The sequence below is a fragment of the Bubalus kerabau genome, chromosome 19, assembly GCF_029407905.1.
Source record: "Bubalus kerabau isolate K-KA32 ecotype Philippines breed swamp buffalo chromosome 19, PCC_UOA_SB_1v2, whole genome shotgun sequence".
In the NCBI taxonomy this organism is placed as follows: domain Eukaryota; kingdom Metazoa; phylum Chordata; class Mammalia; order Artiodactyla; family Bovidae; genus Bubalus; species Bubalus kerabau.
Window position 1 is genome coordinate 6,371,864 of NC_073642.1, and position 12,525 is coordinate 6,384,388.

The window sequence follows — 12,525 nt, forward strand, 5'->3', positions numbered from 1 at the left end:
AATTCTATGTACTTATAGAAAAGAACAAGGCAGGTTCCCGTGGTTTGGTATGGTACAGAAGGCTCTTCAAGTTTCTTGTTAGGGGATAAAAATCAAGGTGCAAAACAATATTGTGCACAGGTATCTGGGGTAAAAACAGGGGAGACAAGAATTCATATTACATTCTTGTATACATACTCAATTTTGGTTGTATATACAAAAATTCTGAGACTTTTCACCTAAGAACTAAGTACACAGGATACCCATGGAGGGAAGCGTAATAACCATGTCTATGAATGAATGGAAGGGAGCTTTCTCACTATTGACCTTTATATGTATTTTGGCTTTTGACCATGTGTATGTGTATGTGTGCTCAGTTGCTCAGATGTGTCTGACTCTGTGATCCCATGGACTGTAACCTGCCAGGCTTCTCTGTCCATGGGACTTTCCAGGCAAGAATACTGAAGTGGGTTGCCATTTCTTCCTCCAGGGGATCTTCCTGACCCAGGGATCAAATCCATGTTTCCTATGTCTCTTGCATTGGCAGGGAGATTCTTTTCCACTCTGCCACCTGGTAAGCCCCCCATGTGTATGTACTGCCATCTCAAAAAGTAATTCAAATTACAACGGGTCTGGTAATCTGGTAATTTCTCTCTGGGTGAACCAAGTCTTGGGTTAAAAGCCAGGATTGCTCTTTCCTCCTCTTCGGAGACCAAGAGATTTGTGGGGCTTCAGCAAACTACAGATCTTCAGTGGCCGCTGACCATGTTCTGCCTCCAAGACCATCTATCCTGCAGCCAGCACTGGGTCTCCCTGGAGACTCTACCCATCCAGATTGACTCTCCCTGGTCAGTCTGTGTGAATATGTTGTTTAAATCTAATAATCCTCCATGAATGTCAGCTTCCGTCTCACAGTGCAGGAGAAGAACCTGCTATGAAGTGAGGGCTGCGCCAGAGCGCCGCACCAGAGATAGAGAAGCAGGGCCCAAGGGCAGCCAAGGCAGCGAGCAGCTCTGCTGAGAGGAGAGGGTGGAGAGGACTTGGGACCCTGCCCTGCACCAGGTGGCCTGTGTGAGTCCGTGCATCTCTTTGCTCAGTTGCCAAATAAACTTGAATAATTTTGGAGCATGCCGGCTGCCTGTAGTGGACCCTGAGCTGGTCAGCTAGTTGTTTTACTGGCATGAGATAGACAGGACTATTTAGACAGCTGTAAATCCTCTCAGAGTAAAATCTTATTAACGTAGATGAAAAAGCACTTTGGGAGAAAAAAAAAAAAAAAAACTCAGCAGCATCCCTAAATAATATACTGAAGTTAGATGGCTTAAGGGAGTTTTCAATAGGACTTTCAGCAGCAGCATCAAAAGCACTGATGAAATCAACACCACTCCGCTCTCTTGGAAGAGATTTGTATATCTGGCTTCAGAAGTCAAGCCTGAAACCTTGGAAAGAGACTTACGAATAATGATGGGGTAAAAGGGATTCCTTAGGATGGATCAGCTCACATATTTCCCACGGATTCTGGATTAGCTTCACAATCACAGCAGATTCGATAATGACTTGTGGCCATGTCTGTACGCAGACCTGAAATCCAACCAAGGCCGCTGGACTTTGTCTCACTGGCCACTACTAGGTTGGGGGTTGAGGCCTGACAGGAAGCGGAGCGTTGGCCACAAGTAGAGATATTTCTCTCCACCAGGATCACGTGGCACCAGAACCACAGCATGTGGGCTGGGCCAAGGCAGAGGTGGGCGCCGTGGCCAGACACACACCTTTTCCACGTGGTCCTCCCCACTCCCCAGCCAAGGCATCCCCCCAAGGATGGTCAAGTGCCGGGAGCCGGCATATTGCATATTGAGTGCATATTGCATATTGAGTGCAGCACCTTCACAGCATAATCTTTCAGGATCTGGAATAGCTCAACTGGAAGTCTATCACTGCCAGGAGCCAGCGTGAGGAAATCCTCCTGTGGCAAAGGTCATGAGGAAGGAGGCTTGGCATACGCAAAGGCGGGATCAAGCCTCAGGAGTCTCCCTGGAAATTCTCGAGCATCTACCCCTAAAACCAGAGTCTGCCTACTTTCTGCTTTGTGCTTTCACCTACACCTCTGACTTTACGGGGGGCTGTCCCCTACTACCTCTCTCTGAAAAAAGAGTTAGCTTACAGCTCCAGTTAATAATTCCTGGGTGTGACAGTGTTTCAACCTACAAACTCCTTTGGAAGTCCTCTAGCCTGCCTGAATAGGTTTTTCCGGCCACATGTGATTGCTCAGAGCCTCCCAGCTGTGAGAGGCATGAGATGTTCTAAACTGTCTAAATACAGATTCCTTTGAGCAGTTAAAAGATTGATTAGAAATTGTATTGGTGAAGGGTTTTTCACTTGTTAGGCCAATGTTTGCTGCTAAGTCTCCATATCCCTTACCTGCTGTGTCCCTGGCAGTGTATTGATTAATATAATTGGTGTAAATAGTAGCTTTAATGTTTGTAACCTGGGACCCTTGAGTTAATTCTTTTTCTTGTTATAGCCCACCACATCTTTGCTCTGTAGGAATGCAACTTTATCTAATGCTTTTGGAGGGTGGCGCTTGACTAATCACCTTTAGAGAAAAATAAGTTTTCTGAAGAAAGGGTCTTAAAATGTTAACAGGCCTCCAGGCCAGAAGATGATGCAAATCACCTAAACTTTTGCATATGATAAGTTTGCAGGAAGAAAGCCTGGCTTACCGCATGACTCTACCCCTTCCCCCATTATCCTCTATGCATAACTTAAGGTATAAAAACTACTTTGGAAAATAAAGTACGGGCCTTGTTCACCGAAACTTCATCTCCCCATGTCATTCTTTCTTTCACCTTCTAGCTAAACTTTTCCTCTGAGGCAGGGAAGCTCGTCAAGCCTACTAATTTTGCCTGGGCTTCTAAGATCTGACCGGGGAGACCCTAGTGTCTCCTCTCCTTCGGGAGAAAGGGAGGACGCCTGTGGCCTTCGTAGGTGACGTAAATTCCCTGCTTTGGAATTTTATTCAGCCTCTTTTCTTCACTGAATTTCTTCGCTGAGCTGTCCTTATTTCACCACTCTTTATATCCTTAATAAACGTTTAATTAAGCAGTTGTTTCCTGATTTTCGCCGACGCTATCCCAGCTTCGAATTCCCTGGATCCACCGGGGCTGGACCCCGGCAGTCAAGCAAGACCTAACTGATGTGGCTTGAAGTCATGTACATTCACTTCCACCTAGCTTAGGAAGCCTGCCGTTTAATGCCTCTCCCCTTAAAGAATAAAAACTTATTAGATGCCTTGAAATTTCCTTAATATGCATCAATAGCTCTGTCTTCCAGATGAGGAAACTGAGGTTTGGCAGGAGCCTGTGGTTTTCACAAAATTCCAGAGCCAAACTTGTCCTCAGTTCCATGGCTTCCTGTGGAAACACACAGGGCCAATGCAGTGGGTGAGTCGCTAGTTCCCGGGACAGAGGCAAATGGGTGAGTCCTGACATGTGATTTGAAACTTCCTGGCTGGAGCAGGACTTTGGCTACAAGTAAAGTGGGTTGCTGTTGAGCTCCATTTCAATAATTCATGTGATGGTTAGGCTGTCCTCTTTTAAATATTTATCCGTCTGCTGCCCTGCACAGTTAGAAAGCGATACAGGATGTGCCCTCTTCCTGAGGTTATTAAACCTTGGCGTTATGATCATTTTCATCCTGTTGTTAGCTTTGCAAACCAGGCCGCCAGAGACATGTTCCTGCTGTTCAGAGATGTAGCCCGATCCTCTGAGCCCTCTCTGCTGGGATTCTGATGGTCACCTCGTCCTGTGACTCCCATGGGCTGGGAGACCGCTAGGCCTCTGACCCCAGGTGCCACTTCCACCCGCACTCTGCTGCCTTTCAGCCAGGCTTCTGACTCACTCCTGCAGACAGGCCAGCTAAGCTAGCAGCCTCTGCCTGCGGCTCTCTCCTGGGGACACTGCGGCTCAGAGAAGAGGTGCCTCTGGCTGGGGGGTGCAGGCACACGGGCTTCTGAACCAGGAATGCCTCCCTTCTGCCAAGGCCCAGAGCTCAGTATTACCTGCCGTGAAGAGTCAAGTGTCTGCGTGTTCACTGTGATTTCATAACCCTACCAAGGCCTGACAGGACTGAACTGTCAGTCAGCATTGGAACAAGGGCAGGCAAGCGGGTAAGGGAGCCCTTGCTTCAAGAAGGACCCTGAAGCCAGGGAACAGCAGAGCTGTGCAGGGCCAGAGCCCTGCTTGCTTAACCCCCCAACATGCACTTGGGACGTGACGCCTCGGTTACCTGGGGGCCCTGTTCGGTCCTGACGTCAAAGGGGTCTCCAACGGGCCGCTTCTTGGCATACTCCACGCTCCGCCTGACAAACTCGTCATAGACCTGCTCCTCCACGAACACCCTGGAGGCGGCCGTGCAGCACTGGCCTTGGTTGAAGAACACTCCCTGATGGGCGCACTCCACCGCCAAGCTCACTGCAGGGAGGGGCGGCGGGGAGAGGAAGCGATTAAGTCGTTAGGGCTGGACGGGCGACAGCTGCAGCTCTAATTGCCACACGGGAAAACAGGCCTCGGGTGGCTGCGCTGCAGACATTAATTTTGCTCAGCATTTCGCAAAAGCAGAGGATGGGAAAGGGGGTTTTCGGGTCTACAGAGTTCTGGGTTAAATAGGTCCCTGACTGCTGGATGTCTCAGCATCTTTACTGCGCTAATGAGCACGGAGACTGTTCATATCCCCATCTCCCTTGCCCACGGATCCCTCCCCTTCCTTTTCTGGGGACTAGTGGTCTATAAAATAACCTTTTGTAAGTATTGATGTTGACCAGTTGGTGAGAATTTTTCAAGGGGCCGAAATTTTCCACCTTGAATGACAAGGGGGAGCTTATGAAAGGAACACAACACTATGTGTGACTTAAAAGGGTTTAAAAAAATGTATTGATTCTGCCTAATGAAGGCTGGATCTGCACTGTAGAGCTACACTGAAATAAAACCAGGTACTCAAGCTGAACTAGCAGGGTGCTCAGGGAGAGAGGCCATTGACATCTGCTGAGGGGCTTCTACAGCCCACCTGCCCACCCCCCAACTCCAGGGCAGCTTCCCTTCGCATAAAGCAAGAGCCAGGCCCCCCTGGACGTGGGTGGAGGGTCCACGTCAGCCAGCATTGCTCTCTGGGCAGCTCTGAGGAAGGCTGCTCTGGGCTTTGAGAGCCGTCGTTACCCAGAAGCAAGGGCTTCTGTGTCAGTCACTGTCACAGCTGGACAGCGTCACAAGGTTCTGTCTCTGCCTGCACCCCACCTCCTCCTAGGCAGCTTCAAACTACCCCTGCTCCAAAACAGCTCATTTACTTCCTGACAGCACCCAGAGGCGGGCAGCTGCCGTGTTGGGAGACGGTGGCATGTTACTGTTGATACTATGCCTGGGATGCCAGCTATGCCAGGATTGAATTTTGTGGATGGGCACTGCCCAGCCGAGGAACAGGAGATGGGTGTTTATGACCCTTGTCAAGCCAACACTCAGACAGGAGTCCGTGTTTCTGCTGCAGGCTTCCCGGTTGGGACGGAAGAGGGCGCGCTGACTGGCAGAAGGGGCGTCCGGATCTGGAGTCACAGGAGGGCACAACAGGAGTCCTGCTCTCTGAGACTGGAGCTTCAAGCTCCACATGTGGGTCACAGCGGGGCAGCACCCAGGACTGCCCCACGTGGCTGCACAGACCATTAGCAACACTGGTCCTACTTCCTGTAGGAAGCAGCAAACCAGGCGAAAACAAGCAGTCTGTCTTCACACCCAGCTCCCCTTCCTTCGGTGGTGCTTGAGTCCTCGCCCAGTCCTCTCCCTCGCTGGGAGCCCACTGCTATCAGTGATCTACATCTGGGCCAGAAACAACGCTAGGGTCACTTCTTCTCGGGGAATTGTGCAATTCCAACCTTATCTGACCATGGAACGGGAGGCTTCGGACTGCTTGAAAGGCATCCCAGGCACCAGTGGGCAGGCAGGGAGGTGCTCATCGAGGCAAAGGCTTTTTAGTGTCCTTGAGAAGTCACACCTTGGGCAGCTGACCCTGCCAGCAGGTCAGCCACGGCCCGACGTGGCCCTTTCTTCCCTCTTCTGGACACGGCAACCCAGAATAGTGCTTACTTTAATGTTGTATCATGAAACACACGCTTCTGGACGGGCAGGCTTTCCCAGGGAAGAGACAGTCAAGGGAAAGACAGCACCCAGGCCAGCAGGATACTCCTGAGGGCCCCTGCCACGGGCCTCTGATTTGTCAGGTTTGAGACAAACAAGAAAGGAACCCCTCAAGTCCTCCAGAGCCAGCAAGCGGTGCAGGAAGCACTGAGCTAGAGGGCAGAGTGTTGAATGACTGTGGGGTGCCCGTCCCCTCCTCCTGACCTCCCCCTGCCCCCCACAGGGGCTCTGAAGAAGACCCAGACCCACTTGTCACGGCCCCAGCTCTGCGGGGACAGGGAAGGAAAACTCAGCCTCGAAGGGCAGAAACAGGCGGCCCTTGTGGCTACACATTTTTATGCCCTCCTCCAGGGCGGCTTCCCACTGCCAGTGAAGCTGGCCTTCGGGTCTCCATCTGCCTGTTATGTGATGACCCAAGGTGGAGAAACGTCCCTGCAATGCGTGTGCCTGTTTCCCTCAACTGGTTCTGACTCAGGCAAGGAAGTGAGGAGAAAGCTGTGGACCGAATGAAGCCTCTGCGACTCCAGGAAGTGGGGAGACTCACGGTCAGCATCAGCACACACGATGCAGGGGTTTTTCCCACCAAGCTCCAGCGTCACCCTCTTCAGGTTGCTGTGGGAGGCCGCCTCCTTAACCAGCTTCCCAACCTTCGGGATAAAAACCAGACAGGAGAAGCCTCAGACAGAGCTGAAGTGGTGGGATGATCTGAACAGGCCCTGGGCCGTGGTGCTGCCCACTCCGTGCCCTGGGCTCTCGCAGCGTGTCCTCCTGGACTCGACCATGACCCGGCTGAAATCCAGGCTCTGAGCGGCTCCCTGCAGGGGTGGACTGGAGCCTCACAGGCCCATGGCTCGCCCACGGCCACCCACGGCGTGCGGCGGAGCTGACCTCGCCTGCCGCCTACCGCCAGCAGCAGATGGTCTTGACTGAGGGACCGAGGGGCGGCCGCTCTGCACGGCCCTTTGGTCTGATCTGAGGGACCTCCAAGGGCTAGAGAAACGGGGGACCTGATCTGCAGGACGGGAAGGTGCCCATTCTCTGGAAATGCACCCCATGACCGAGTGCCCCAGGAGGAGGGAGAGAACGGCTTCTCCGTTTCACCGTGGTAACTCTGTAAGCTGTGCCCGTCACTCCTACACCGCTGGAGGGGGGCCTGGCTCAGCAGTGCCTCGTCCTGGGGCCACCGGCTCAGGACCAGCAGACTCAGAGACCAGGGCACACCGGGGCCTAGGGCCAGACAGCCAGCAGGGGGCGGAGCTGGGCTCCCCAGGGCTGAGGGGAGGGTGCCAGCATGAAGCAGGGCACTCAGAGCCGATGCGCCGGGACAAGCCAGATGGCCCCACGGGCAGCCCCACGGTCCCAAGAGAGGGCAGCTGGGGCAGGGACGCGCCCCCTGTCGGGGAGAAGACAGGAGACCTGGGAGCCACTGCGGGGGGCTCCTCTCTGCCCCCACCCCTCTGTCCCGTCTTGAGGATCCTGTCCTCCAGCCACAGAAGAGGGGCTGGGGACCCCTGCTGGACGAAACTAGGAGAGATAGGCACGCTTATTGCCTGGGAGATTTTATCCATCTATTTTTTAAGTACAGAAGTGCTTTCTCATTAGAAATAATTCCACATATAGATGCATATAAATTAAAGGGGAAAGATTTTATCTCCCCTCATCTGTTAATGCCCCAGGACTTACCGAGGAGGCCACAGTAAGAATTTCTTGGGAGTCTTTCCGGGCAATTTCTATTTCTCTACACACACCTTTTTATTAATAGTATATATATATATACACACACACACATATATAGTAGTGTTAGTCACTCAGTCATGTCTGACTGTTTGTGACCCCATGGACTATAGCCTTACCAGGCTCCTCTGTCCATAGAATTCTGCAGGAAAGAATAGTGGAGTGGGTTGCTGTTTCTTTCTCCAAGGAAACATATATACATGTGTGTGTGTATATATATATGTGTGTGTGTGTGTGTGTGTATGTATATGTGGTATATACTTTCCTGCAGTTTACTATTTGTGTGTGTGCTTTAGCAATAGATCATGGCCCAGCTTTCCTTATTGTAATGGCTGTAAAACATCATATAGTATAGATACAATATAATGGAAAGTACGTCCTTGAATGCTCATGAAAACAGTAGTTGCTAAGCAGCTACTTCAAAATGGACTTTCTGAATCAAAAGTTGACACTTTCAAATGTGTGATCAGTACTACAATATTGCCAGTCACCCTAGGCTAATTTTTTTTTCACCTTGATTATGCAGTTTATCCTATGGCTATTTCACATTTTTATCTTATCTAACAGTATTTTCTTTTGAGGCTTCTGAATGAATAAATTAGATATTTATTTAGTTTGGAAACTGGACCAGTAGCTTTTTTTTTTTTTTTTTTTTAACTATTGCTATGTACTAAAGTGGGGTCAGATTTAGCACAGGGACGCATCACAGTTTAGCCTCTAAAGGAAAAATTCCCAGCGACAGCCAGTGGCCTCCCCGGTGGGTAAGGAGTTACCTCTGTGGACCCAGTGAAGGCTATCTTGTTGATCTGAGGATGAGAAGAAATTGCTGCTCCCACTGTGGGCCCAAATCCTGGCACGATGTTCACCACGCCCGGAGGGAATCCCACCTGGGAGGAAATTGAGACGGTGTTCAGAGGAGGAGGTTAGGAGAGCCACGGCTGGGCGAGGTCCCTGAGTGGAGTGGCAGCCTCACCTGGAAGCTTGGGCCCAGGTTCGACAACCTCTCCAGGGCCAGACCCAGTCAGCCAGCGAGTGGTTGGGACAGGGTGAGGCCTATACCCCTCTTCCGGGTGGCCTGCCTACCCCAAAGGGCTTCTGAACAAAACGGCAGTTGCCCTTTGTAGCAGAGCACCATTCTGCGTGTGTCTGCATGTGTGTGTGTGTGTGTGTGAGTCGGTATGGGTCTCTCTCTGTGTGTCTGTATCTGTCTGTGTGTTGAGGGAGCAGGGACACCTTGGTGACAGCCCCCAGGCTCAGAGGCATCTGCAAAATACACTTCCTCAGCTTCAACTTATTTTTTTTTTAATCTGTCCCATTAATGTTCCAAATGGCAATATGGTCTCACTCCCTCAAAGTCCCTGACTGTTGAACCTGGGTCACTCTGAGAGCTAGCACATCCTGAAGGTGGGGAGCAACGTTTCGTTCACGTGGTGCTCTGCACATGCTAGGTGCTTTTTATTAACCAAGAGCAGCGCAAATGAGCTGGAGGGTGGGGGGAATGCTCTTCCACTGGGGGATGCCATTCTCTTTGTTATTATAAAACACATTAATTCAGAAATGGTAGATTTTAGGACATGGTGCCTGAGTCTTCAGTTTTCCTAAACACTTTTTTAAACAACTGTGACTTTAGAATCTGTAAGTCTAATTATATGATGTCATCAGGTCCCACATCACCGGTCAGAGGAGAGTAGAAAACCGATCAGTTGCTGGCTCTGCAGCCTTACATCTAAACAATAAATGTTTCACTTCCTGGTTGTATTGGCCTAGCTAAGAGTTGAAATGAATGGACCTTTCCTCCCATCCCTCTTTTCTTCCTGTTTCTTTTAAAAAAATCTTTGCAACATACAGTTTGGGGACAGAATGACTGAAATACATTGCCAGGTGTGTCTGGAAGGAGGTGGCCCTTTGAGCAGCTCATTTCCCCAAGTGGTGGCTGCCAGGGAGAGGACAGGCGCCTGAGAGCCAGCACTGGGGAGGAGGCTGGGGCTCATAGTAGCCCCTCTGGGGGGCTGCTGGTGGGGGTCACAGCTCCAGGAGAAGGACGGACACCACACAGACAGGGTCTGGAGAAGTCACCTCTCAAGCGACCCCCTTGCAAATTCTCTAGAAAAAACATTTGGCCCGAGACCACAGGTTTGAGCTTGTCATCAGAATAAGCATTCTCATTAGGATCAGGGGGAGGAATGGAGTCCCTTCTAGTTCAGCAGCCACAAGCAGGAGTGGGGAGGAGCGGCTGCCAAGTGAAACCAGGAGGCATTCCCGTCCCACTCAGCCGGGAGCCAGTGGGCGTGGGCATGCACGGCCCGGCTCTGCAGGGCAGGCTCATCTCTGGCGGTGGCGCTGCTCCCGGGAGTGGGAATGTTCCTGATGACATAGAGCATTTTCTCCTGGGACGTCTCACCTCTTTGATCAGAGAGCCCAAGTAGAGGGCGGTGAGAGGGGTCTGCTCCGCCGGCTTCAAGACCACGGTGTTCCCGCAGCAGAGAGCAGGAGCCAGCTTCCACACCAGCATCAGCAGAGGGAAGTTCCACTGCAGCAAAACACAGAGGGGTTGGGGGCCCTGGGGCTGCGCACGACGCCGTCCCCAAGGCCCAGGGATGCCTGTGTGGAACACTTGCTTTGCATGGTTTAGATGCGGGGTATAGGAGGTTATGCAGGAGTATGCAACAGTCAGGGGCTTCCCTGGTGGCTCAGGGGTAAAGAACCTGCCTGCAGTACAAGAGCCCCGGGTTTGATCCCTGGGTCCACAAGATCCCCCGGAGAAGGGAATGGCTACCCACTCCAATATCCTAGCCTAGAGATTGCCATGGGCAGAGGAGCCTGGAGGGGTCCTCATATAGTCCATGGGGTCGCACAGATCAGAAATGAATGAGACAGCTAAGCAGGAGCAACAGCAGCATGCAATGATCAGAACTGCATTCCTGCCCAGCGTCTCCTGTACTGCATCCTAGGAGATGCTAATAGGTGGTCACTGCAAAGAGGATTTTGCTCTAGGTGTGCTACTGTGTCCTCCTGCAGGTTAACAATGCCAGCAGCATGTTAGTATCTGGGAAAAGCCCCAAAGGAATGAGGCCTGCCTCTCCTCAACTCAGATGCCACCCTATCTCTCTTCCTACAGAGCACAGACCAACCCCTGCCTGATGGGTGTTTGGTGACATTCATCTTGGAAAACTTTCTTGTCCTCCTTTCCCCACAGAGGCAGGGACACCAAAGTCCCCCTGGCATCAGGCCTGAGAAGCACCCTCACCCACTGGGCGTCCACTGTGAGCCTGGTGCAGTTCCAAACGCTGAACTCATCTGATCCCGACACACCTGTGCGGGGACAGTCACACTGCCACTCCCCTGGACAGAAGAGGGGACGCGGTGCAGAGGGTGAGCTCACTGGACCAAGGTCACAACTGTCAGATGAAGGCCGGATTCACAGCCAGGCTCGTTTCCCTCACTGCACTGTTGCCTAAGTGTCATCTGTGATGAGACGAGGTAAAACCGAGCATCTCCAAGAGCACACCGAGCTTGATTCTGGCCAACCCTCATCTCTGTGCCCACTCCCCCCAGTTGGCTCCTTAGGCTCCATGGATGCCTCTCCCCCAGCAGGGCTGACGAACAGCCAGCTAGATTTCACCCCCAGCTCTGTCTGAGATTCCTACCACTGTACACCAAACAGAACACCCCAGGTCCCAGGGGCCCATGAGGCTGGCTGATGACAGCAGGCACAGCCCCACTGGTCCCCGGGGTCTGCTCGTCTTCTAGACCCCCTCCTGAGCACCCAGATGCCATCAGCTCTCCTCTCCAACAAGCAAACCTGCACCTTCTCCTGGCCTCTGCCTCTCCTCCCGGCTCCCTTCTCTCTCACTGCAGCTTCTGGAAGGCCCAAGCCCATGTGCCCAGCTCCCTTTCCATTGGCCCTAGCTACATCGAAGATACCCCCGGCACCTCTCTTGGGGAGCACATCTAACAGTAGGTGTCTCTGTTGTTTTGAATTTCCAGGTAAGAGATGACTGCATCGACCACAATCTCTTTCTGAATATGTATCACGTCCCTGGGGGCCCCTGACCCTGGCTGCTCAGGCTTCTTCCTGGGATTCCTTAGCAGTCCATGGAGCTCCCCTGGGCCCTCTTCTTTTCTCAATCTACATCCATCTTTAGGGGACCCCCTTCCAACTTGATGGGCAAGAGCACCTCTGGCCTGACCATTGACTGGCTCTCAAACCTTCCTTGCCCCCAGAGAGTGCTTCTCCAAGCCTCTCCACACTGCTGCCTGCCTCCTCAGCTGCCGCAGTGGCCTGGGCCTTCCTCCCACAGACAGCAGAATCACAGCAACCCTGGCACCTGCCAGGCACTCCCCTACCCAGAAAGTAAAGTCCTGGGCCCTGGGCACCACGGTGCTGGACGCTGGGCAGCACCACCTGCCGGGTCCGCCTCCTCATCCTCGCTCTGTCCCTGCCTAAGTTCCCACCTCGCCAGCTATCCCGCTGCTGCCCCCAAGTAGCCAGACACTTTTCCACCCTCCTGCAGGCCATTCCTATACTCAGAAACCCCTTTGTCCTGGGGAACAACTCTTTCCTATCCTTCAAGGCCCAGTTGATAGCCTCCTGCCCAAGGGGAGCTGACCATTCCTGACCCCTCTGGTTGGA

General features: G+C 52.3%; 1 protein-coding gene across 1 annotated transcript in view; it reads right to left on the bottom strand.

Annotated features, from left to right (window-relative positions):
* The window catches only part of ALDH1A3 (aldehyde dehydrogenase 1 family member A3), a 43,101-nt gene that overhangs the window by 17,369 nt on the left and 13,207 nt on the right, over positions 1 to 12,525 (bottom strand). The window contains exons 6-9 of the mRNA XM_055556186.1: positions 10,294 to 10,422; positions 8,666 to 8,779; positions 6,703 to 6,805; positions 4,264 to 4,448 (exon numbers count right to left, since the gene is read on the bottom strand). Coding sequence (XP_055412161.1) covers positions 4,264 to 4,448; positions 6,703 to 6,805; positions 8,666 to 8,779; positions 10,294 to 10,422 — 531 coding nt within the window. The remainder of the gene's footprint in view (positions 1 to 4,263; positions 4,449 to 6,702; positions 6,806 to 8,665; positions 8,780 to 10,293; positions 10,423 to 12,525) is intronic.